General features: G+C 45.1%; 1 protein-coding gene across 1 annotated transcript in view; it reads left to right on the forward strand.

Annotated features, from left to right (window-relative positions):
• NCKAP5 (NCK associated protein 5) overlaps window positions 1-26095 on the forward strand; it is a 789197-nt gene that overhangs the window by 669299 nt on the left and 93803 nt on the right. The window contains exons 11-14 of the mRNA XM_081142261.1: window positions 7215-7316; window positions 11781-11969; window positions 15673-19397; window positions 20095-20272. Coding sequence (XP_080998387.1) covers window positions 7215-7316; window positions 11781-11969; window positions 15673-19397; window positions 20095-20272 — 4194 coding nt within the window. The remainder of the gene's footprint in view (window positions 1-7214; window positions 7317-11780; window positions 11970-15672; window positions 19398-20094; window positions 20273-26095) is intronic.

The raw sequence follows: 26095 nt of genomic DNA on the forward strand, positions 1-26095 counted from the left end.
GCAATAAATTCTTCATCCAAAAAATCCTCCTAGTATCCTGACCACCAGATTTATGAGGGAGGATGATTCCTAAGCAAGGCCAAGTCCAAATGAGCATCCAGCCTCAGTAGTGGGAGCTGCAGCACCCCAAGGGGGGCAGGCAGGGGCGGTGGGGAATGTGCAAGAGCAGGGAGTGTGACCCACGGCTGCCAGGACTCCGTCTCTTGGGGAGGGTGCTGAATAGTTAAAGAAACCAGTGGTGAGTGGGCAGACTCCAGAAAATTCCTCGGCCCCTCCTCTAAATATCTCACCACAAACTTTTGAGAGCAGAAAAGTACCTTCTAATGGGGGGAATGTGTTGTGTATAGAATCCAGAGAAATGTGGTCGGTGGAGAAGATTCCGTACCAGATCGTGTGACAGTAACACACTTTCTCACTTTCTAAATGAGCAGGAATTCAAGAATTGTGGGCACAGAAGCATCTGCTTTGATTGAGAGACTTTTTCCGCAAAGGGGAAAAGCAACTCTGGGGAATATAGAACAGGACAGAGTAGGATTCAGGACATCAATCCTGTGGTGCCCACAAAGGATGCAATCAAGGGGCCTGGAGCAGATCAGATTAAAAACACTAATTCACGTCCACTTTCTGCTGCTGAGTCTAAATGGCTCGTGTTGGTAGAGTGCATTAATCAGATATATGCCATGGTCACTCTCACGACTTTCTCTTTTGTACAGATATTTGGCTTTAAGTAGTTAGAGGGGAAAATAATTGTATGCTTGAATATGGTATTAGATTAATCTTCTTGCTAGAAGGAAGCAATGGTAAACTAATCCTTTTGTGTTTCCTTTTTTTACATCTTAAACTGAGTTAATAACTGCTGAAATCCTGATATGAAAAAATTCACACATTTCTTCTCTCCCTTTAGGAAGTAAATTTAAAAAGTTGCTCACCACCTATTTCAGTTGATTTTTGCAGCCTAGTTTTCCACGCTGCCCAAATTTCTCAGATAAAGATCTGCTTTGTACCCTCACCTTGTGCTACTAAATAAGGGTCCTAAAGTTAAGACATCGTTTCTGTAGGGAGCAGAAACCCAGAGGCAGAATTCTGTGCAGTGCAACCAGCCTCCCCTGAGCATCCAGAGGCCTGCAGCTCAGTGAGTGGGGGAGAGTTGGGAGGCGAAAGCTGGCCCTCCAGCCCCCCCTGAGGGGCCCGAACACCCTTCGTCTCCAGCTCTGCTGCCATCAGTAACCTGAGAGCTGCCACCTCCTTGCCCACCACTTCTAAGGGGCCACTCTGCCCTCCTGCTGCCAGATAAAGGACAGCCAGTCCTGGGCGCAGCCTGAGCCTTGAATTACAGACTCAGAGCTGTGCAGAGAACGTAAACTGGCCGACTGCGGGCAGGGGCAACACCGGCTATTTCCAGCCCAGCTTGTGGTTCTGGCTCTGGCTGCCCTGGCATTGCCAGGTCTGCAGAGAGCGAGTTTGGCATTTTACTCCATCACAAGGTGTGTGTTCTCACCGTGGATCGCAGCGCACCTCAGCTCATCATAGGAATCCCCCACTCCTGCAAATCCACAGAACACAGGCCTTTCCCCCGTGAACCTGAAAGTCCTCGGTGTGAGACATACTTCATCTGCTGATACAAACATAATATATACATGTGTGAATGTGTGTGTGAATGTATATATAATGTGTATGTGAATTCAGGTAAACCCTGCTTTCCAGAAGTTTGCTTTACACCACTTCACTTTCACCAAAGACCTGTGTTAGCTTCTGTTTTCACTAACCAAAAGAAATCCAAAGAGGATTTCACATTTACAGGAAAAGATGAAAAGTGAAAATAGCATTCAATGTTTGTTTTGCATGGGCCATTATAGCTGCAGCACGCACCCAGCAGTGAGAGTGGCCCCGCCAAGCTCCTTCCCCGGGACCACACTCAGCATCTCAGCATCAAGCTGCCATAAGCTTTGAACTTTGTGAACACCTGGGCTTTGTCTCGATTTATTCTGTGCATCTGTCAGCAAGCTGTGTCCTAAGGTATCAGAAAAGCCTAAGAGGGCTCAGCCATAAGGGTGTTGCCCTTAGAGTAAAACTGGACATAATTAAGCATTTTGATAGTGATGAACAAAATAAAGACAGTGTGTGCCTTGAATTTGGGTCTGGGGACACTCTGAAATATTTCCATGTAAATTAATAGTAATTGCTTCTCACTTTGCATCATTCTGGCTTAAGAAAGGCTTCATGAGAACGTTGTACTTTCCGATAGCAGGGGAAGCCTGTGTGTGTACTGACTGAGTCACTAACCCGGACCCTGCGGAGTGCTAAGCTCACAGGGGGCTGTATCAGCCAGGTTAACATTAGCCATGATGACAAACAAACTTCCAAGTGAATAAAGGTCCAAACCCAGTGTAAGTTTATTTCTTCCTCCTGGAAAGTCCAAAAGAGGTATCTCTGGTCCCAGGTGACTCTCTTCTAGTCGCAGTTCAGGAATCTGAACTCCTCCTACCCGGTGGCTCCATCTCTAAGGCCTGGCTCGAGATTGCTATGCTGAGTTGTCTGCATCAAACTGGTGGAAGGGGAAAGAGCCTGGAGCACAAGCTGGAGATATTCAGGGGCAGGACAAACATCGCTTCGCTCACACTCCCTTGGCCAGAACTCAGCACGTTACATGGCCACGCCTAACTGAAAAGGAGGCCGGGAGATGCAGTCAAGCCGAGTGCCCAGAAGAACAGAGAATAGGTTCCATGACAACTAGCCAGTCCCTTCCACAAAGCAAAAAGATAGGTCTTGGCCTGCCTTTTCATAGAGCTGAGCACTCTGTTAGGAAAATAGACCCTACATAGGGGAGCAATTCGGCAATTGTGCATTTTGGATAAAGGGCCAAAGTGGGAGAGTGAGGAACCCACTGTGGCTGGAGGTGATGGACAGCCTTACAAGTGGGGTGTCAGTGCAGCCCTGACTGTGGGCAGAGGCAGGGAGAGTGGGGCATGGAAAGAAAGGAAAGCATCGGCTCAGAAGTGAGAGGGGCCCATTCCAGGAACAATGAAAGCCGTCTGGCAGGAAAGGAGGCATAGACTTTCATCATCAAAGGAAGCATTCGAGCTAAAAGATCTCACTGACCTCTAGTTGGAAATGTGTGGTCAGGAGTCTGTATTTCTAAGACGAAGTGGAATCTCAGTTACTGAGATAACACAGGAGATGCTGTGAGGTCAATTTCAAACCTATACCCACTCATCTTGCTACCTCCCATGTCTAAAACATTAAAAAATCATATCTAAATCCAGGATTTATCCTGACTTGCAGGTTCAAGATTTCAAGTTTGAAGTATTTCAAGTGAGCGGCTTTATCTAGATAGACACTAACAGTAAACATGAACTGTAGATTCGTATGTGATGCAAAACCTCTAAGCAGGTGGGCTTCTATTTGTCAGAGGTCATGGTATTCTCCTGTCAGTTACACTTTCTGATAATAATGTTTTTAAAAATGTTATTCAAGTGTAGTTGGCATACAATATTACAGAGTTTCAGGTGCACAACATAGTCAACATTTATACTCCTTATGATGTGGTCAGCGTAATAAGTCTAGTACCCATCTGTCACCATACAAAGTTATTACAATATTATTGACTATATTTCCCTGTGCTGTACACTACATACCTGTGCTTACTTATTTTATAACTAGAAATTTGTATCTCATATTCCTCTTCACCTTTGTCACTCACCCTCCCCACCCCCTCCCTCTAGCAACCATTAGTTTGTTCTCTGTATCTGAGTCTGTTTCTATTTTGGTTTCTTTATGTTGTTTGTTTTGTTTTTTGATTCCACATATAAGTGAAATCATATAGTATTTTTCTTTCTCTGTCTGAGTTATTTCACTTAGCATGATACCCTCTAGATCCATCCATGTTGTCACATATGGCAAGATTTCACTCCTTTTTATGACTAATATTTCATTGCATATATACTACATCTTCTTTATCACTTTATTTATCAATAGACACCTAGATTGCTTTCATATCTTGCTATTTTAAATAATGCCACAGTAAACATAGGGGTGCATATACCTTTTTGAATAAATACTCAGAACTGGAATTGCTGTGTCATGAGGCAGTTCCGTTTTTAACTTTTTGAGGAAACTTCACACTATTTTCCACAGTGGCTGCACCAATTTGCAATCCCACTAAGAGTGTGTAAGGGTTCATTTTCTCCAAATCCTCTCCAATACTTGTTGTTTGTTGACTTTTTGATAGTAGTCATTCTGACAGGTGTAAGGCGACATCTCATGGTGGTTTTGATTTGCATTTCCCTGATGATTAGTGATGCTGAGCATCTTTTCATGTCTGTTGATCATCTGAATGTCCTCTTTGGAGAAATGTCTGTTCAGGTCCTTTGCCTAGTTTTTAATCAGATTGTTTGCTGTCGTCGTTGTTGTTGTTGATGAGCTCCTGATGTATTTTGGATATCCCTTACTGTATGTATCAGCTGGAAATATCTTCTCCCAGTCAGTGAATTGTCTTTTTGTTTTGTTGATTTTTTCCTTTGCTGTGTGGGAGATTTTCAATTTTGATGTAGTTCCATTTGTTTATTTTTGCTTTTGTTTCCCTTGCCCAAGGAGACATATCCAAATTGTATTTCCCATATATACATTCTACCTACTTTTCCCTGAGATCCAAATTAAGCCCAGATGATATCACAGGGCCAGTTTGAAAGCGATGCACTTGCTCTCTTGCTCTTGGACTCTCTCTGGTTCTCTCTCTCTGTCCATGAGAATATGTTTATTGTAATATTATATATACATATATAGGTGTGAACATATAAGCCTTTCATTGAAATTCTCATTATAAGAAGTATAACATCTATGGGCTTGTGAGTTTTGCGGTCATTTATGGGAAGTTGTGTGAAAGAATGATATTTACCTACCATTTTCTTGCCTTATAGCCTTAGTACAAGTAGATATATTGTCAAGTCAGTTTTTATTTGCCTTACATATAGGGAAATTGTAACAACAGATGACTCATTTGTACCATAGCCTTTAAGAGGTTACCTTCCACCAGCTCTCAGTTGTGACAATTAACTGGCACAAGCTGTGTGAATTTCAGCATACTATCTTAAATATTATACTTCGTATCTTAAATATTATTCTTCATTTACGGCAGTACCTCTGCCTACCTGTGTGGTAGGTGAAGTAGCCACTTTCATCCCTCCATTGCAGGTAGGAATCTGAGACGGAGATGTGCAGTTACATTCCCAAAACCTGATAAAAGCTATGCCTTCGACAGGGCTGGAACTCCCAGCCCCTTGCCCTAGGGTCTGTCCCCTTTCCAACTTGACCTTAACCTATATCAGTGGAGGCAACTGACCATTTGGACAAAAACAGCTGAAGTGTAGCATCGTTTAGGAGGATGGGTTTACACACACACATATTCATGCAGAAAGCAAAGGATGACATCATATATCTGATAAGAAAGAGTGAAGTGTGACCGTGAACGGAATGGGAAGTCAGATAACCAATCTATAAGGACACTTCCCCAAAATCATGTGATGTACCGCTCAGATTCATTACTTTTGGTTGAATGTCATTTCCCATAACTTCTTGGACTGTTTGCATATTGATAAATGTATTCTTAGGTTTCAGAACATTATAATCCTTTGGATGCTTTCCCAATCTTTAAAACTTACATGTTGGTGGGAAAATATAAAGACATCTTTTTCTTTATAGAGTACAGTAGGCACCAGTTGGGTACTTACTGAATATTACACATTGTGACAGGTCCCGGGTAGTAAACAGCCTTTGCCCCAGAGAACTCAGATTGTACAGGGAGCTTGAGGCAGGGATTATAAAAATTGGGCAAAAACAACATCCTGGTTCTAGTTACCTACTGATGTCTTAGCTTTGTTGGAGAAATTAGATTTTTCAAAAGAACAGGCAGCCAGTTTAGGACTTATGCCCTTTGGGTGAAATAAACTCCACGAACACGGACTGAAAGAAGCAATAGTGTAGGTCTCTGGCAGTGGGGACATGAAGCTGCACTGAGAAGGAGCCTGATCCCGAGCAGGGAACCCGCCCTCACTGCTGCCGAGGGGGGCAGGCCGTCCCCCCGGGCGCCCAGGTCCCCGGCTCTCCCCCGAGCTCAGCCTGAGGGGAGTTGGCTGCGGAGCAGAGCGGATGCTCATTGTGGTGGAGTTTGCTGTCCCTGCTGACAACAGGGTAGATCTGCCGGGATTTAGTGACCCGCGTGGCCACCCCTGCTCTCTGAGATGATCCCAACATTAATTAGTGGCAGGGAACCTTAGACATTTCCCAGGTCAGCAGCCATGTGCAGCAAGGCGTTTCCAGGGAGGGAAAGAAGGAAAACTGCTCAGAGGCCTGGGAGGCCTGCTTGGGCACGTTGCTTACTCACTCGATTCCATTTTTTTACTGTCTGAAGTCACGAAAGTTGTAACCAAGAGAAGCCAAGCTACAAGTACCATTTTTTAAATGTCAGCAGCCTAGCAGAAACATTAGACTTAAGTCACAAGTTTATTGTATTTGCAATTAAACAGATCACATTTCATGTCTACAGAAAAGCCTAATTAGTATAAAGATTAATATAGTGAAATGTCCCTGCTTTAGCAGGCCTCCCAAGCAAAGCTGAAATAAAGAATTGAGCATATTATCAAATAGCATGTGAATATTAATGCTCAAAACTCCACGTCCCCAGATCCCTGATGCAATTATTTTCTATTCACATTAATTGTTCCTAAAAGATGACACTAATGACTTTGAGTTAAAATGTGTCCAAGGGAAGATTTCACAAAGATCAATGCTGTTTAGAAATAAGGTCACTTTTATAATCAGCTGCTTGGATTTTAACCACTGCTCAACATAATGAGGTTAACATGGTGATTGTTTTTTCATGTGAATATCAAAAGTTAATTTTCACACTAGCCAGTAAGTGTATCGGGCTATTCACAGTTTTCTTGCTACCTATTTTCCAGCCACTACTTATTTTTTCCCTGCAGCTTCCTTTCCATCACGGATCGACAGACTGTGAAGGCGTGATTATTGTTTATCGGCTGTAATTTGTGCATGCATGTATATAAAACACCAATAAGCGAGAATAAACTTTTTCGAGTTAGGATATGTATCATCCAATCGAGAAATGTCAGCTCCTTTGAGATTTGCCTGTCCAAGCAGGATTTTGGAATGAGCAACTGAATCATCATGATTCAGTGTTTCTGCTTGTTTTTACCTAGAAACTTCACTCACGCATCTTGGGTCTTTCATCCGGAGATTTGCTATCAGAGGTGGAGAGAAGCCGAAGCCTGACACAGACACGAAGTGATGTTGAGACGCACGTGAGTTTCCCGTTGCCTTCGGAACACTTGTTTAGGTTGTTTTTCCTCCATCAAATCCCGTGTCACAAGTGACCCGTGGTGTGCATCCTTGAAGCATCGTCAGGCAGATACAAATGCCTTCCTTTCTTGTGTTCTCTGAAATTCAGTATCATGTCCCCCCGCTGATGGAGTGAGCGGAAAGTGTCACTCTCAGCAAAAAGATCATAAATCTTGGCTTTGTCCCCAGGACGCCTTTTTGGGTATTGATTACATCTCAGAGTCTCTGAGAAATGGTCAAGGAGCTTTTTATTAAAGCCCGTGTTCCATATTAGTCATCCCCCTTTCATGATATATTATGTATGAACTTTTAAAAATTCATGGGCTGTACAATTTTTTTCTTTAGCTGGGGTTAGCTTTGTGCTTATTTGGCAAAACTTTAACCAGCATGGCTTTTAACTTTCATTGACCTAAAAAAAGTAACTTGAAAAACACCAGAGCCAAATAAATATATAATGAAAAATGTTTCGCTTAAAACAGTGAGAGATGAACATTGTGAGTAATTGGCTTTTTATTTTACTGTATAATTATGTAAGTGTAGATAGGATATTCTGTATCAAAGGTAAATAGTCTCAAGTTAGGTTGGAATGAAATTTTAGTGGAATTCCATCACTTTAAATATTTATGAATACTTTAATGGAATCCAACCTATAATATGGCCTTAAGGTCAGGAATATTTTAAGTGTGCAGTTTTTATCCAAGAAACTCTTGCCTTCATTCTCTCTCTCCTTTTTTTAAACTAAAATCATGGATTTTGTGTTGCATTTTACACAGTAAGGATGTTAAAGCAGAGGAGGGATTCGAGATGGTAATCTAAAATACACCTTGAATGGTGCAAATGGTGTATTTTGCCAAGTAAATCAAAATAAGATAATGTTGCAGTGAAAGCCAATATAAAGTTTTTGAGGAAAGAAGAATTTTAATAATAATCACTATCTATTCCTTATTACAGCTCTTCTCAGTAGGATGCTTGGTGGTCTGTTATGTCCAGGAGCTCTGCTGTTGCTAGGGCCTTACTATAGCATAGGACCTGGGTCTCACACCAGAATCATATTGGCTGGGTGACCTTAGATATTAACACCTCAGTGCCTCAATTTCCCCATCTGAAAATGAGCATAATGATGTTTCTTTTTTATTTCTGAGAGTTGTGGTGAGGATTGAATGAGATAATATATGAAATGTACTTAACATAGTACCTGCCAATGATATTGGCATCAATAAGCTCTCTGCTGCGTTAGCCCTCACATGGCACTGCGGCACAGCCATACAAAAACATGACATGTATGGAGAATGCTAACTGAGGACGGTATTACTAGCATGTCTCTCCACAGCTCACATCGGAGATCCTTAGAAACAAAATGCACCCACTGCTGGCTACTGCTCATCACTGCTGCCCCATGCAAGCGTCAGACAGTGATGGCCTATCAGGAAGTATCATGCCGGGTCCCTTAGGGAGGCTGTAAACTTATGATTTAGTTAAAGAGCCAAAACATATGTATATAAAAACATTTTTAATAATAGTATTAACACCTAAAATTTACTAATCATTGCCATATGCCTGGGGCCATTAAAAATTAATAATTATCTTACGTGGCAGGTGTTTCCGTTATCTCCATTGACAAAGAAAGAGACTGAGGCATGGATGGGTTAGGTAATTTTCCCAAGGTCAGAGTTAGCAAGTGGAACAGCCAGGATTTAAACAAAATAAATGGCCTTGGATTTCAAGCACTCAGTCACAGAACAGTGACTCAGTGAAGTAGATAATCCTATATGATAATCATGTGCTGATGGAGAGAGAAGCTGCAAGAAAAGGAGCTCACTTAGCAGCCCTGATGTCAGAGAGTCTGCGACCCTTATTAAATTCAAACATCGATTGTCTAAGGTGGAAGAATGGTGGGAGAATTTCCCGGTAGGGAGGACTAGCCCCTTCCTCTTCTTTACAAGGAATTACTCTGACCACACACACACGCGGCCACATGCACAGATGCACACACACTCCCCATCCCACTGGTCCATGGGTGGGCTCAGGCCATTCCTTTGGTCCTGCTCAGCTCAGCCCAGGTCAGACTGTGAGATGACACACCGTGCTACTACAAAATCCACAGAAGAGGTAGATCCTTCTCCTGGCTTCTCCTGGGGGCTTTCTACACAAGGCACAGGTCCTGGACCAACAGCGTCAAAGCACCTGGGAACGTGTTAAAAATACTACATCTCAGGTCCCATCTCAGGTCTCACCTCAGAATTACTTAATGAGAATCTGCACTAACCAAGATCCTGGATGATTCATGTCCACATTAAAGTATGAAAAGCCTGGCTTAGAGGACATCTCCCTGCTTAACCACCCCAACCCCACCTAACTCCATGCCATTGATGGGCCTTTCCCAGCTCCCTGAAGTATCTTCTATCACACCTGGGCATCTCAAGTTCAAGGTCAGGGAGAGATAGCAGTTTCTTCCTCCTTCAGCTTACCCTCTGAGTTCTAACTTTCCGCCATCTGAATCCAGCATCTATACCCTAGGTACACACATGGGCAACAACTGGGCAAGGAATAGAGTTAAGTTGTGATAATAGGTATAATTTTGATCAGTGCACTGGGAAGGGATAGGTGGGAAAGGCAGGGAAATCACATAGAAGCCTCAGTATCTTGAGAAAAGCCATGCAGAGTGTGAAAAGGGCCATTGGGGAAGTTTAGATCTGAGTGGCCTTGCAGGACACAGACACAACCTCTCTCTGCATAGTAGACATATCTGTCAGAGCAGTTAGGCCTAAGTAAAATCACCCCTGTGCTTACTCAGACAACCAAATATGAGAAAAGAGAGTGGAGAAAATAGGAAGCACGCAGCAGAAGTGGAGCCTGATGTGGTATTTCTGAGAGGTCATTTGGGGTGGTCCACACATCTGCAGTGCCCAAAGCCGAATGCCAGGTGGTGTGTCTTTGCCGTGGGACCACTGGTTGGAGGCCTCTGTCGTGATACAAGTGTGAACTCCCTTCAGGTTACATCCAGCAATAAACAAGGCCATAAATCAATAGATATCATTAAAAGCTGGCTTTTAAGACAAGTTTTTCCTTTAATTGATACTTAGAGTCAAATTCCAGGGGGAAAGATAGAGTAGTAAAATTTTTTTTGGCATTTTAAGATCACTTAAAGAGATTGTTATGCAGCATAAATGAAGTACCGATAGCAAGGCAGATGCCTAACATTGAAAACCTAACATGATTAAGCATTGTGGGTATTGATTAGGCAACAAATTAAACACCCCTCTGTACTTAGGTGGGGGTTTCCCATTCACCACAAGTACTCTCGGAGAAGCGTTATCTTGACTCCCCGGGCTGGTGTTTAGTCACCGTCAGCTGGAATTGCATTTGGAGAACACTGATAAGTACTCGGGTACTAAAGGCACCCATAAAGTGTCAAGAAATTGCATACTTAAGAGGCTTTGCCATTCTGCAAGTGACACAAAGACAGATGGCTCCCCATCAAAGAGTTTCTTAGACAAAGCTTTACATAGATAGTAGCCTGGAATTAGACGGTAATGGAGAGAGTCCATCCCCGTGGTCTGGATACTAATTTAATTTAGCCTGTCCAGTCTGTGTTGCTCCATCTGTTACGTTAGGAGCCTATAAAGTGGCGGTCGAGAAGTGCTGGGAGGTTTGCAACTTTGTCACCCATGCCTTGTGCAGACCGTTAGAGCTTGAGCCACCTGCATCTTCTGCGTGGGAACCAGGTCTGTTTGCTAAGATGGTCTTTGCCATTCGGACAGCCAGCTGATATGAAACGTCCCATTATCGTTGACAGCAGACCCTCTCTAGTCCTGAGGTTGGTGTTGCACTGGGCATGGCTTCCTGGAAGCTGGCACAGAAATGCCCCCCGGCACTGAATTTCTGACTTTGAATGAGGTGCCAGAGCCAGAAGGGGCTCTGGGGTAGCCTGGTAGAACTGCCCCACTCTCCAAGGTCCGTGGAGGTCCCTGGAAGTCAGATGTTTCATTTGCTTGGGATCTCATATCTAGTTGCAGGGTACATCCAGGCTCTGGGCTCCCAGCCTAGGGCTCATGCTCTTGAACTCCAGCCACAGAAGCGACTGTGTTTTCTTCCTTTTGTAGCATTAGAGTCATGTTTTGATATTGATTCTGTGACCGGTATGACTGGATAAAATGAGAAACTTCCACTGTGGTATTCTACCTGATGACGGTAGCTCTCAAAAATCAGGCACGTACTTAGTCCAGACAGTGAGCCGTATGCTTCCCATCTAGAACCTCCTCTGGTCCCTGTAGCAGCCCTCAAGGTCGGCAGGATTATCATTCTTCACTTTTTGAAAGAAAAACGCAGCTCTGAGAGATTCATTTGCTCTCTGCATTTCTGTCTCACTGTGAGGCTGAGTTGGTAGTCACTAAGCAAAGCCCTAGCTCAGAGCTCTCCTTTTGCAGGAATGCAAGCTGAGTGCAAAACCAGGAGCCCCTGCTCTGAAATGCCCTGGCGTGGGGGTTGTCGTCCCCGGTCATCTCTGTCCTCGCAACAGCTGCAGCAGCAGTGAGCTGTCTCTCTCGAGCACCTGCAGCGAGTACTCCAGCGGCTCCTCCTGCACGTGGCACGATGGGAAGGACCTCAGGAAAAGGGTAAGGCCTCCTTCCACAGCATTTCGGCATCAGAGTGAACCAGATGAGAATCTTCTAGTAGATGGTGGGAGGTGGCAGGGAGGCCTAGGAAGGAAACAGCCATTCTTCTGAGTACTTGTTCATTGACTCCTGGCAAAAACTATATAGGGCGATAGTGTTCTCCCCATTAACTCAAAAAAGATGAAGGTACTTCCCAGAGTCACACAGCATGTGAGGAGTAGAATGATGATTTGACCCCAAATGACTTGGACGTCATGGGAGGGAGCTGGGAAGAGGAAGACAGTTCCTTCTGTTCGTTGGTGGAGCCACCAAGCTCACAGATTTCTATCCATCGGAACCTGGAGCCCTGGCCTCATGGAACTGACCACACTGCAGACCAACGCAGACACTTCCCATTAGCTTTGTGGACATCCTCTGTCATTGCAGTGCTCAGAGAGACCTGTACTGTCCACTGCTAATGAGAGTCAGCAAGATGACTTGCCGAGCATCCCATGAGAACGTGACGGGACGCCTACAGGGGAGAATGGTGGATTATCTCAATAAATGGCCCAAAGTGTTGAAAGTATCATTCACTTCGTAGGAATTTACTGCTCAAAAATAGCATGTATTATATTAACCTCCTCTACTCAATGCTATTGTCTCATAAAACACTAATTGACTATAAAATGGAGGGGGCATAACAGAGGGAGAAAACGCCATGGTAGGTGACAGGCACCATGGCTCAGTGAAGGTTGGCGTGTCCCTGTTTAGATGCCAGGAGCTCCTTTACCAGGTCAGTAAGTAACCCTACTGCTGTAATGACTCACATCTGCAAAGTGGGCTCACACAACCGAAGGTTCCTTCGTGCTTCTTGCAGACATGTTCGCACAGTGGTGTAGGCCAAGCCTGTGAAGCAGCTGTTATTGTAGTTCCCTGATGTTGAAGAACAGCAAAGAGGAAATGAGAATAGAAACCCCAAATGAGACTATTTGGGGATCATTTTTTATCATTCTGACAGATTAAGTTTACAATTTCGAGAGAATTCCGTAACTGCCAGAAAATATTGGTGAGGGTAGCTTTGTCATACTGTGAGCAAGAACTCAAAGATTTTAAACTAGAATTGAGAGCTCATTCCCCTGGACTCAGACTTCTAATACAAGTGAGGAGCCTGGTGTGTTATCAAAACTGTTCCTTGGAAGGAGATGTTCGGAGTTGTGAATGCTGACTGCTAGGGGCCTGGCTCTAGCAGACTGGGAGATGGCCAGGGATGTCCCCTCCTTCTGTCTGTGAGCATCACTGGCTCCCAGGGCCTTTGCTCTGCTCTCTGCTCCTCTCACACCTCTCCTCTGTCTCCCTCTCAGAGCCTTTTTTCTTCTTTTCTTCCTTCCCCCCCTTCTTTCTTTTGGCTGAAATTTTTCCAATTACAACAATCCTTGACCTTCTAGGGATCCTCTTTCCTGAAAAAGGAGCAGTAAGGTTCTTAAGACACTTCGTACACACTCAGGCGGCCGTGATCTGGAGATTTCATAGGGCCCCTGCTCCGAGCGGTGGTGGAATACCAACACACCTGTCACGCCTCACAGAGAGACGTGTCAATTCTCAGGGACCCCGCAACAACATTTTAAATTTATATTTCTTAAGGAACTTCTACAATTCTTACCTTTTTCTACAAAAAAGGTGCTCATTTAGTATTAACTTCTCTAATAAGTATATATAATATGAATTTGAATGTGAATATAATATTAACTGACATATTAATAGATATATGGGCAATGGCTCTTTTGTAGTCCACAAGTGTTTTTTTAGTACTACTTTGTTTAGAAACAGAAAGGAAGCCCGAGTGGCATGCATTACCCTGTCGTCCATGGAGCACCTGGCCTAATTAATGAGTAACTGCCATGTACCGAACAGCTTTGTTAGTACTTCCTAAGTATTAGCTCATTTAATGTTCAGGATAGCTTATTAAATAGGTTCTCCCATCCCCACCATTTTATAGATGAAGAAACAGATGCCGAGCAATGAAGGAACTAGCCCAAGATCTCATAGCCAGTAAGCGGCAGAGCTGGGCAGCTGGTGCCAGCGCCTTCACATTCGGCCGTCCTGGCCCTGTGGACTCGCCTAAGACTTGGAGCAGTTGTTCCAGTTGTTAGGATGGATTTGTTCCCACTAAGACCAAGAATGTCCTTTTAAAAAAAAAAAATGTGTAGAATGGTTGTCGAGTCAAGAAATAGAAAAGGACTGTGAATGAAACCCAGGCCCCTGCCTTAGCAGCATCTTTCAGACAACTGCTCCCAGAGCCACTCTCTTCCCACTTTTCCAGCAGAGAATGAAGCCACCTGTGCGAAATGCCAGCTCCACCCCACAGTCTCTCCCCCAGGGATTCTTGCTTTTTTTTTTCTCAAGTTTCAAAATTGTTCCATACTTTTCTCAAGTCAATGAAGACAGTAACCTCCAATGGACAGCTGACTGAGGAATGTGGCTAATCTCACGGGGCAGAGATCCTGGGCCCTGGGTGGCGTGCAGCCTCCAGCCCTGGGATGAAGCAAACCACAGCACAGGAAGGCTCTGGAGAGGCAGAAGGGAGGTGGGTGGGCAGGGGCTGAGCACGTCTGCTGTGGGTTGAGCAAAGCAGCCTTTTCAAGCTCTTGCAGCGACTTTCACCTGTCTTCTCTTCTCTAGTGTGAACGTGACTATCAGGACCATGGAAATTCTTAGAAACTCAAGCTGTGGTAGTCCGCTCACTGGTCGGTCTATAATACCCAAACTCACTCATAGGATTTCTTCTCATTTCCGAAGGAGTTTTCAATGGTCCAGGGTAGAGGAGGGTGGAGGGGAAGCATCACCAAATAGCATCTATCCACAGCAACTTAGGACCCTGGAGAATTTTCTTAAGAAAATATATAATTTGCAAAAAAGGAGTATCATTTATTTGTCGCTTCTCCAAAACTAACCACAGTATTTTGGGACGTATGAAGGACAAGAATTTGGCTTTTGTCAGCTAGTAGGTGAATCGTGACTGTGGGTTCCAGCAGCAAATGCCCCTGCTATATTAGGGGTGTATTTCACAGGTGTTCACTGCCCCTCAGAGTCCTGAAGTCACATAAGGGCACAGGCTAACTTACTTACCATTTATCCTCTCTGCCTCTGCTGTCCCCTGAGGCCACGAGGTCACACTGTCTTTGGTTATTCCCTGAGTGTACCTTAAACTTACCTTCCCAATTTGGGTCTTTGCCATCACATTTCTTCTAACTGGAAATCATCCCCTCCTCCACTTTTAAAGTAAGACAAACCTAGCCATCTTCAAGGGCTAGGTAGGTTTAAAAAAACCACCACCTTTCCTTATATGTTTTTTGTGGTTTTTCCAAACTGACGTATGGTCTGTCTCCTCTGAATGTCTGGAATACCTGTGACATCTGCATTTCTTGCTCGGGCCCTTGACTTTCAGTCACTTGTGCTCAAGTCCTCTCCTCTTCTGGGGCGCATGCTTCTAGAGGGCAGGTCCTTATATCTGCATCTTTAAATCATAAACTACTTAGCTCAGGACCTGGCAAAGTAGAGATTTACTTCATGGTTAATGAATTCATTTGCCTTAATTAATTACTGTATGCATTTATTGTGAATATTTATCAACAGCTAGACAAAGTAAGTTCAATGGTGGACTTTTCCTGCTATGAGTTTGTGAGACACGTGACTATCATTTCTGATATCTACTTTTCTTTCCCAGGGATCATCACAAAACTGGGACAAAAGGCTAAGTATTGACTCCTCGCTCCCAAGCGACTTTGCTAGTCCTACCGATGAACTACCTCCAGCTCGCATCAAGGAAAGCCACGTTCTGGAAGGACTGCGAAAGCTACAGAATCGAAAAGTGCTACTCGAAACCCCATCAGTGGTAACCAAGTGGGGCTACAAAGATTGCATGAACTCAAATGAAGGGATATATTCTCCAGGAATTAAGAGTAGCAGCCTCAAGGAGCATCCCCCCTGCAAACCAGCAGCCACGGGAAGCCCCCGCAAGGAGCCCCACCAGGCATTTGTTTACGACACTGATTCCCACGATGATGCCGACGAGGACTCTTCCTCCTCAGCATTGGTCCAGGCCTATCCCAGCCAGGCCTGCAGGCTGCATGGTTGTAAACTAACCCACAGTGTTTCTGACAGTCTGTTTGGCTGGGAGCTGAGCGGAAAACACTTGTCAGAAGGCCCCTCAGCGTACTTCAGGGAAAGGCCTGAAAAACTGAGCAGTTGTGCCAGCAACTGTCCCTTGGAGAGGAAGCTGTGCCCGGGTGTGCAGGTGCCTCAGGTACAGAGAGAGAGGGGTCCCCACAGCCAGGGCCGCGTGGCTGTCAGTCTCCAGCTTTCAGACACCGATGACAGTGAGACCCTCGATGAGCTGCACATAGAGAGCAGTGATGAGAAAAGCCCTTCGGACCTGTCATTGACTGCTGACACCGACAAGTCCACGGAGAATCTGGACATCGCCCTGGGACTTGGAAAATCTCTAGTCACATCTCCGGGTAAGGAGGAGAAACCAGCGCCCGTCCACTTGGAGAGCAGGCCAGGGACGTTTAGCTTCATAAAGCGCCACAGGGTTGTCCAAAGGACGTCTTCGGAGGAATGCGTGACTGTGATATTCGATGCGGAGGACGGCGAACCTATCGAATTCAGCTCTCACCAGACGGGCGTTGTCACTGTCACCAGGAATGAAATCTCCACCAGTCAGGCCCCGACGGGCCCCAAGGCAGAACACACTGAACACTTACCTCAGGGAATCGCTCACCTGCAGCCGGGAGCTGCCGCAAGAGACTGCACCTTCCTAAAGAGGCCTGAAGGGGAGACTGAGGAAAACATTCCAGGAGACGGCGTGGATAATGCTGCCGAGACACCCACTGAATCTCTCAGCCCCAGGACAGTCACGCAACATACGCAGAGACAAAAACCGGCCAGACCCACACGGAGCATGTCATGCCACAGTAACTCCAGGTCCCCGGTGTCCATGGGCATCTATCAGAAGCAAAGCCTAACAAAAATCCCTGCCCGGGGCAAGTCTTCACCTCAGAAACCAAAAATCATGGAGCCCGAAGCTTCCTCTCGAGCCCCCTCATTGGGCCCCGTGACGCCTGAGAAGTCACCAGCCTTCACTCCTGAGAAACTGTCCCGGTTCAAGAGGACCGAGGGCCCAGCGCCCCTCTGTGACGTGCAACAGGATTCACACTTTCCAAAACAAGGCTCCCAGACGCCCTGCAGGAGGGAGGGCGTCCAGGGCCCCAAGAGTCAGCTTTCAGGGTCACAGCTGCTGCCCGGGCCCCTCGGTGAGCGGGATGACCATGGAGAACCCCTCTCGAGGGACAAACACTATGACCCCGGGCCAGAGGCAGGGGCAAAATCACCGTCTCCCCCACCCCCTCCAGGCAGGTCAGTCTCCCTCCTCATCAGGCCCAGGTATGACTATCTGCCACCACCTTCATCTGCCAGGGTCCCCCATGAAGCAGCAAGGGCTGCATTCAGATCCGCCCCCCTGAAAGCGTGCTCTGCTCCTGTTACTTCTAATCAGGCGGAAGTGCAGGGGAAGAAACCTTCTGTGGCCTTCCAGAAGCCCCTCTGCACCCACCCTCTGCCCTCCATGGAGACCGTGATTCAAACCAGGTGCTCCACTCATACCCCCTCTAGCTCATTGGTCATGATGGCCCCGGGGCCCCCAAAGGTCTCTCCAAAGAGAGGGGTCCCCAAAACCCCACCTCATCAAACACTTGGGACCACATACACAGACACAGGGTTACGGACTCCCAAGAATTGTCCTTCAGCCCAGGAGCCACTGGAAATACCATCCTCCAAAAGTCTGTCTCCAGGAAGAAAACTGAATGACAGTGTCTCCCCCTCACCCAAGCCTTCCTTCTTAGGGGTCAGTGAGTCACCATCATCTCAGGTCAACAGTCCCTCACCTTCCTTCAGAAGCCATAATGCCCCACACAGTTGTCAAAACACTCATGAGAAAGGTTTGAAAACTCGCCTCCCTGTTGGGCTGAAAGTTCTCATGAGGTCTCCCCAGTTGCTCAGGAAAAGTTCCACGGTGCCAGGGAAGCATGAAAAAGACAGTCTCAATGAGGCCTCAAAAAGCTCGGTGGCCGCAAGCAAGTCGAAGCCAGAGCACTCCGGGGATCCGAGCAGCCTTGAGACCACGGTGGGCGACGGACACGGGACTCCGCTGGGTTTACAGGCGCAAGACGGCGCGGCCAAAGGGCTGCCCCTGGAGGCATTAACACCCGAGCCCGTGGAAAACCGCAGCCTTGGGGCCGATGGGAAAGATGGGGGAGAAACCAGGTCTGTGAAAAGATGCCTGTCCTCCAACAAGCCTCCACATCTAAAGCCAGCTCTAGGCATGAACGGGGCAAAAGCCCGCAGTCAGAGTTTCAGTGCTCACTCAGGTGACAAGCCCCCCACACCCCCCATGGAGGGGCCGGGCAGAGTCCGAACTCAGATTATTACCAACACCGCAGAAAGAGGCAATTCTCTCACCCGGCAGAGCTCCTCTACCTCCACGGACACCTCTCCCAGCAAGACCCCCTCTGCCCCCACGTCGGACAGTCTCCCCAATGCTGGGAGGCCCCTGGGGCATGCCCCCTCCAGGCAGGGCTCCCTGGGGAGCATGGGGAGCTCCAGCAGCCAGCACGGAAGCCCTAGCAAGTTGCCTTTGAGGATCCCTCCAAAATCCGAAGGGCCCCTCACCCCCCCCGGACCAGAAGACCAGCAGGCCTACGCCCAGGGCAGCTGCCCCAGTGCGGCTGCTCCCGAGGAAGCAGGCAGTGACCCCTGCAGGTGCCCACCCACCCCGGCCGACTGCCCACGAGCCCTGCACAGCCCAGGGAAGACACAGTGCCCGAGCAGTTTTGAAACCAGCAGGACCGCGAAGCTAGAAGCTTCTGGAAGGTATCCAGACACTTCTATAACCAGGACTAATGCTGTGAGCCCAGAAGCCCCCCTCTCGCCCACCATCGAAGAAAAGGTCATGTTGTGCATTCAGGAAAATGTGGAAAAAGGCCAAGTGCAAACAAAGGCCACGTCTGTGGACGGGAAGCCCAGGCCGGGGCCTTCTTTTGCCAGCTGGTTTGGTTTTCGGAGGAGCAGGCTCCCCGCCCTCAGTAGCAGGAAAACGGACATCTCCAAAAGCAAAGTGGAAAAGAAAGATGCGAAAGGCTTGGGCTTTGGGGGTAAGCAGCTAAAGTCAGAGAGGAAAAAAGACAAGAAGAAGCCTGAGCCACAGTGTGAGACAGAAAGCGAGCCTCGCAGGGACGCAGAGCCGGCCGGCCGGCCAGACGGCGGCGGCCACGGCAAAAACAACCAGAAAACATCACCGGATGTTTACGACCAAATGAAGTTCGAACCGAGAAACAGACCCAGTCCTGTTACGTGTCCAACAAAAGATACCTTTATGACGGAACTTTTGAACAGGTAACGCCCGGGCGGAGAGGGTGGGGATGGGCAGGGGTCCCCCACCCACAGGGAGAGTTGTTTGCTTAATGAACATGAAGTGCCAGCCAAGCGTGCTTTTCATACAAGCAGAAACGCTTAATAGCCGTCTTTTATACATTAGCCAGAATTTAAACAATGAAATAAAAGCTAGCAATAAAATGATAATTTAGTCCATGTTACTTTGTTAACCAAGCCAGTGGTCTTTGAAATTAAAGAATGGTAAGTTTTATCAAGGTTGAAAGAGATTCAGCCCACACTAGAAACCATGAATGTACCCACATGGCATGAAATGGAAGCAAATTAAATGGACGTTTCAGGGCATGCCAATCTCGTTGATTGTATCGAGCAAACGTATACTTAGAACCTTCCAGAGGAAATTACATTTCCCACTGATCTTAAGCCAGAAGTGTAGTTAGCAATCACTTGTCAGTGCTTTTTATCCCCCCAATCTCACAAGCAGTCACAAAAATAAAGTATTATATTATCAAATCTAAAGTGACACACTCCTGGAATATCAGATGAAGATCTGATCCAGGCCATTGAGAAACACCGTCACTCATAGGGTTAAAGACGAGGAGACCTGTGGATGTTGCTTTAGACATTAAGGGGCTGGGAAGAGCAGGGTGATGGAAGAAGAGCGATGTAATTTATCAGAGGAATCGCTTTCTACCTGCAGAATTGATAAGAGAGCAGCTCAACAGACAGACAGTGGACCAAGTAACGTTTCCTGCAGGAGCATGTTAAAGGGCAGCTCCCAGGGCTCCTGTCTCACCGGCAGCTCTATCAGCGCTCAAGGAAACCACAGGAAAGTCATCAAAACCAAGGCCGAGGCGGAAACTCCAAAGGGCTCCCTGGTAAGTGCTCCACCATCCAGGTTAGGAACTGTTAGGTTCTCTGACGGGTGGGTTTGGGTCCTTCCTCCCCTCTGCTGTTGAAAATATGTGGGCAGGAGGTTATGGGGTAAAGAGACAGTTAAAGCAAAAGAGAAAAAGTTAGAGAAAGCTCGGTGACAACTATAAACGAGAGATGGCAGCTGGGTTGAGAACAGGCCTGGCTCCTTCCAGTAGCACCGCTCTTTTCGCTTTTTCAGAGTGATGGTAATCACAGTGCAGGCAAGCGAGGCCGCTGGTGTCATCTTCAAATTACACTCCTGCGCCAGGAATCTGTGTGGATGGTTATTTCCATCATTTCCAGCAACACAGAAAGGAATGAACATCACTGTAAAAAATACGTGCTAAACTATTTAAGAGAATATTGACTATTTTGATGACTTGATTTAAGCATTTTTTTTTTATTTTTCGGGAAGTTGTATGTACCAGTTCACCCTACCCAAACAGAAGGCATTAAAATGAAGAAATCCTTTCTGGAACTTAACTCCTTAGAATTTAGTTTTTTAATTGAGAGGTCCAGAACAGAGGGGGGAAATTTCCTTTTAAAAATCAATAAAAGAAGCCCTGGCCAGCGTGGCTCAGTTGGTTGGGCGTTGTCCCTTGAACCGAGAGGTCGTGGGTTCAATTCTGGGTCAGGCCACATGCCTGGGTTGCAGGTTCCATCCCTGGTGGGGGCGAGTATGGTGCAGAAGGCAACCAATCCATGTTTCTCTCACATTCATGTTTCTCTCTCTTCTCTCTCTCCCCCTTTCTCTCTCTCTAAAATCAATGAAAGCACGTCCTTGGCTGAAGATTAACAGAAAAAAATTAATGAAAGAGCATTTTTAAAATTTTCTCAGGGTATGCTAGGTTCAAATAATATTTTTGTTTTAAAATTACCATCAGCTGCATTTTTATTCTTGCATGATTGATGTGGTGATGGTCATTGTTTCTTCCCATAAGTTTTAAAGCACATAAACCAAAAAAAATTCTCTTCACACAAAAGAGATTGTAAAATATAAGATATGCTCTCATTTTCTTAGGGTAAACTTGAAATATGAAGTAATTATACTTTCTTTTCCTAGAATAGTTAATAGGTAAGGTTTTAGAAGTAACCATGATTGGCATTATTAGTTATTAATTACCAGTTTTATGACTTACTGATGTTTAGGATTTCTTAGCATTTCACAGACATACTGTTATTTGAGACAAATGCACATTTAATTTTTTTTTTTCCAAATGCTCTGACTCTAAAGAGATATAAGGCCTTTTACTTTTAAACTCTGGAATCATATGCAGGCCGTGTTTTTTGCAAAGTTTTTTTTTCTTTTCTGTTTTTCTCCATTTTCACTCTTGGTTTCCTTTGGTATCATCTCTTCTTTGAAAATGCAGATGTCCCCTGCATTATATCCACAGCGTGTGAGCATATCTGAGGCTGCCCTTGCGGTGTCACTGGAAGGAAGGACAGAATGAACAAGTGGAAATGCGCAGTATGCCAGAAATTCAACCCAGCTGATCGAAACCCTGATAGCCTGGCAGAGCCCTTATCAGACGCACTCAATTTAACAACACCCCATTTAATATGGTTCTGACAGCAGAAGGAATATCTTCCCTGTACAGAAGTCCCTAGAAAAACAAAAGGACCCTCTGTTTTGCTTCCCGGATTCAGTTTTGCCTTCTCATTGCTTCCTAGCGCTAAAGTAATTTGCCATGCTTGTCCTCTCTCATCTGCAGTCTTTCAAAGGGTAGAAATAAGTATCCTTTGGGCATTCCAAAACGCCTGCAAGAAACAGTCTTATCATTTTCTGTGAAGTGCAAAGATTCCCTGCTATCCTAAATAGACATAATCAATAGGGGTGTGCTGATTTTTCTAGTTAGCTGCAAGACGGAATTAGTCATGCTGGGAAGCTTTCCAATAGAGAGGAATATCATTAACCTGGGTAGTTGACCAGCGAGTCATTTTTTTTTTTTTTTTTTAATGTAAAATGCAATGTTTTTCATTTTATCTCCATAACCATCAGTGCGGTTTAGGCTAAAATTACTAATTTCAGAAAGGACATTGCATAGTCCCCTTTGGGACTAGTACAAGAATAGCAGTGGAAACCTATTTATTATACGTTATCGGCCTCTATAGGAAGGAGATTAGATGCGAAATAAGATGTATTCTAATGCCGTCGCACATGGGTGTGTGTACTCAGGAACCTTTTAAAATTCAGAGTTTAAGGGAATTTTCCCCCACTAGGGCTCAAGGTAAATTTGCTATCTGCTTATTTTAAAGTGTGTCGCGAAGAGTTCTCATAGTAGTTATTTTGGATGGAAAAAATAGCTATACATAATGCATTATATATCACGCTTTTTTCTGACTAAAACCAATGTTTAAAAACCTTTTAACATAATACTACCACCCCTTGCCTTGTACAGCCTAAGACTATATTTAGTTATGAGGGTCCTGAAGCTTTATAATTATTTTAATCTACGGGGATAATAGTAGAAGGATTAGTTCCATACATGGACAAATTCATGTACGTACCAGATCTTCATTTAGTGACTGAACGTTCATTTTCAGGATTGCTAGATACATTCTAACATGTATAAAACTCCCATTAATGCTCTGCTGAATTAATTTTTTTCCCTTTTGAAACCTTAATTACAGGCTTGTGTCCCCATTGATGCCATCATTTACAGACCACTTAGCTCTAATTTTTGTGTAATTTAGACAAGGGCCATGTTACTCTGTACTTTTATTTAAATTATATAAAATCATGATAAGATGAGAAAAGGCATCCCCAGGAAAGATGGCATCGGTATTATGTAAATAAGTCAGAAAGAAACCCACTCTGCTTGCTACATATTGTAGGTCCTTCCTTCCTGTGTATTTAGATAATTTCTGAAGTGAGAAGTCTCAGAGTAAGGGAGCTCCAGCCTCCTCTCTGTCAGTGGACAAAATAAAAAATCTTAACAAAATTAATGAAATCATGTGCCTTCATCATGCAGTGGAAAGAGGTGGCCATTTTAACATGGGTATTTCAATTTAAATTATGAGTATTCTCCTTACCTACTGTCACGGAGTCTGAAAAAAATCACATGCTAATAAAAAAGCATCAAATTTTATCTCCTTAGAATGGTCTGGTGGTGATAAAATAATAGCACAGTAATTATACAAATTATAATCTTACTAAGTTCTGCAAAATGTCCTAATTTCAACATTCTTAATTGAACAGCTCTGCTCTCAGTGCTAGCCTGGTGCTCATAGGAAGCGTGTGTTTGCCTCCCCGGAGGGGTTTTCTAATTGACTCACCTTTCTAAGGCAGTGCCTTCCAGGAGTTCCACCTCCCAAGACCACTTCCCACCTCGCTTAGGTTCATTGGTTGTTTTCCTCTTCAGTGAGCTTCAGCATCCAAATGTCGTTTTCTTGGGAAACAATTAGGGCTAGGGTGATTCAGAGAAGAAATATATGCAGAATTCCAAAGGAAGGGCATCCCCAAGTGCTGGGTTTAATTCTGAATTTATGTATGTATATTGGCCGGTGGTGACTTATCTTCTCCCCTTGTTTTCCTCTGTCCCTTGTCCCCCTCTGCCCTTTGTCCCTTCCTCTTTGCCTTTTCTAGTGATACGGGTTAATAGGATACAACTGGGGACCGTGATGTTTAATGGTCACCTGCTATAGACTGGTGTTTGGTATAGTTCTTAACTACAACTGAGTCCAGAGGTGGACAGGAGTTGGAAATGCATTATTAGAAGGCGCCCAAAGTACTGAAAACAAACTGAAACCAAAGGCAGCCCAGAGTTACTGCCTGTGAGTCACCTGCTGCTTCTTACCAAATGGGACATTACTGATCTATATCTGTTCCTGGTAGAGAAATAGCTGAGAAAATTCTAAATCTCTCCCCCCCATTCTTTTCTGAGCCAAACCTCTTGGCCTTGTGCGCACTCCCATCTTCGCAATGCCGCAGCACCAGGAGCTGTTCCACTTGCTTCTATCTGTGGCAAATTTTGAATCTTGAGTGGGCAGCCCCGACCTTCAGGAAGCTTCCCACGACCTCGCATCAGCACTCAAGCACTGTGTGATCATGAATGAAAATTAATGTTAATTCCTGCCTTTGAAAAATATAATTAGCAAGGGGAGTCTGCTGCCAGCATAAATGATGCCCCTCATTGCCATAGGCAAATGGATTTTTTAAATTACCACTTTGCATTGAAATCTGTTTGTATGGAAAGAGTGGACAAGTATGCCATTCTAAGGCATTTTACATTCCTTTGCCTGGTCTTCATCCATCTCCTTCCAATTAAAAATTCCCTCTCAAGGTCATCTGCTCCTCTGGGATCATTAGCTCAGGAGAGCTGAAAGAACAAGCGGCCTGGTGTATAAGCCCAGTTTCTCTGCAACGTCCCCAAAGACCATGTTTAGCATTTGCTATTAGGCCCATAAAGCCCTAGAAAGGTTCTGAAAAGGAGCTGACAGGTAGGACTACACAGTGGCTTTTGTTTTCTTTCTTAAATATGATACTTGGAGAGAGGTGGTGGGTAAGTCCCACAGAAAGGTCAGTAGGGAAGGAAAGCAGAGCAGTTACACACACACACACACACAGAGGTGAAAACTTGTGCTACTCTTAAATAAAAGCGTGGCCTATGTACACTTGAATATGCCTACATATCTAACTGCCGGACACTAAGAAAAATAGAGTAATTCTTGGGAAGGACTGGAGAGGATGGCTATAACCATGTGGTGCACTGTGAAAAACTGAATTACAGCAATGAATAGGAATAAGGAGTGCCCACTCTGAAACTGAAATTCTGTGTTCCCTTGGGCAGATCACTAACCCTCTCTGAGCCTCTTTTTTAATCTGTAAAATGAGGATCTTGTTCTAATTATTAGATTGTTTAGTTTAGAATTTTATAGACTGATTGGAGATGATTCACCCACATTCCAGCAGCTAGGTTAGCAGGGCAACCCTTTAAGTTTAAAATGGGTCAAATAAAATAAAAAAAACTAGCCCTGGCCAGTTTGGGTCAGTGGTTAGAGCGTCAGCCTGTGGACTGAAGGGTCCTAGGTTTGATTCCAGCCAAGGGAACATAACTCGCTTGCAGGCTTGATCCTGGCCCCAGTCCGGGTACATTTGGAAGGCAACCAATCAATGTGTCTCTCTCACATCAATGTTCCTCTCCCTCTCTCCTCTCCCCCTCCCCCTGCCCCCCCTCCCTCCCTCCCTTCCACTTTCTCTGAAAAACAATGGCAAAAATACCGGGTGAAGATTATAAATAAATAAATGCATACAATAAATAAATAAATAAATAAAATTTAAAAACCTAAAGAAAAAGCCATTTAACATAACAGGTGGAGGAAAATGTGGAATGTATTGTCATAGAGCTGGTATGAGCTGAAAATACAAATAAGTTGCCTTGACATTTCTATAAATGAAGATAGAAGGTTCTGTCTTTGTTGGATTGTTAATTAAGCTGTTTGGGGAGTCCTTTCCTCAGTGGGTCTCTTGGTCGCCTTGTCACAAAAGGATCACTGAACTCAGTGAACCTCAGAAGGCAAATAAGTAACATGTTAGCCTCAGTAATGCTCATAGCACTTTTCCTCTCTGCCATCCATAGATGGGCACCTCTAGACACAGCTTATTGAGGAAACCTTTACCCCAGGGAAGTCCCTGCAGAGTGGACAGCTGGTGGGAAAGAAAGTGATGAAACATGGTCTCTGGATCTACCACCCCTAAGTCTCTGCTTGTGTGGTCCAGGTCGCCATTCCCATCCTGTCTCGAGTTTGTCATCTTCCGGCTACCAGCATGTACAAATTAAGCACCA

This window comes from Miniopterus schreibersii (genome assembly GCF_964146895.1).
Source record: "Miniopterus schreibersii genome assembly, chromosome: 7".
Lineage (NCBI taxonomy): Eukaryota > Metazoa > Chordata > Mammalia > Chiroptera > Miniopteridae > Miniopterus > Miniopterus schreibersii.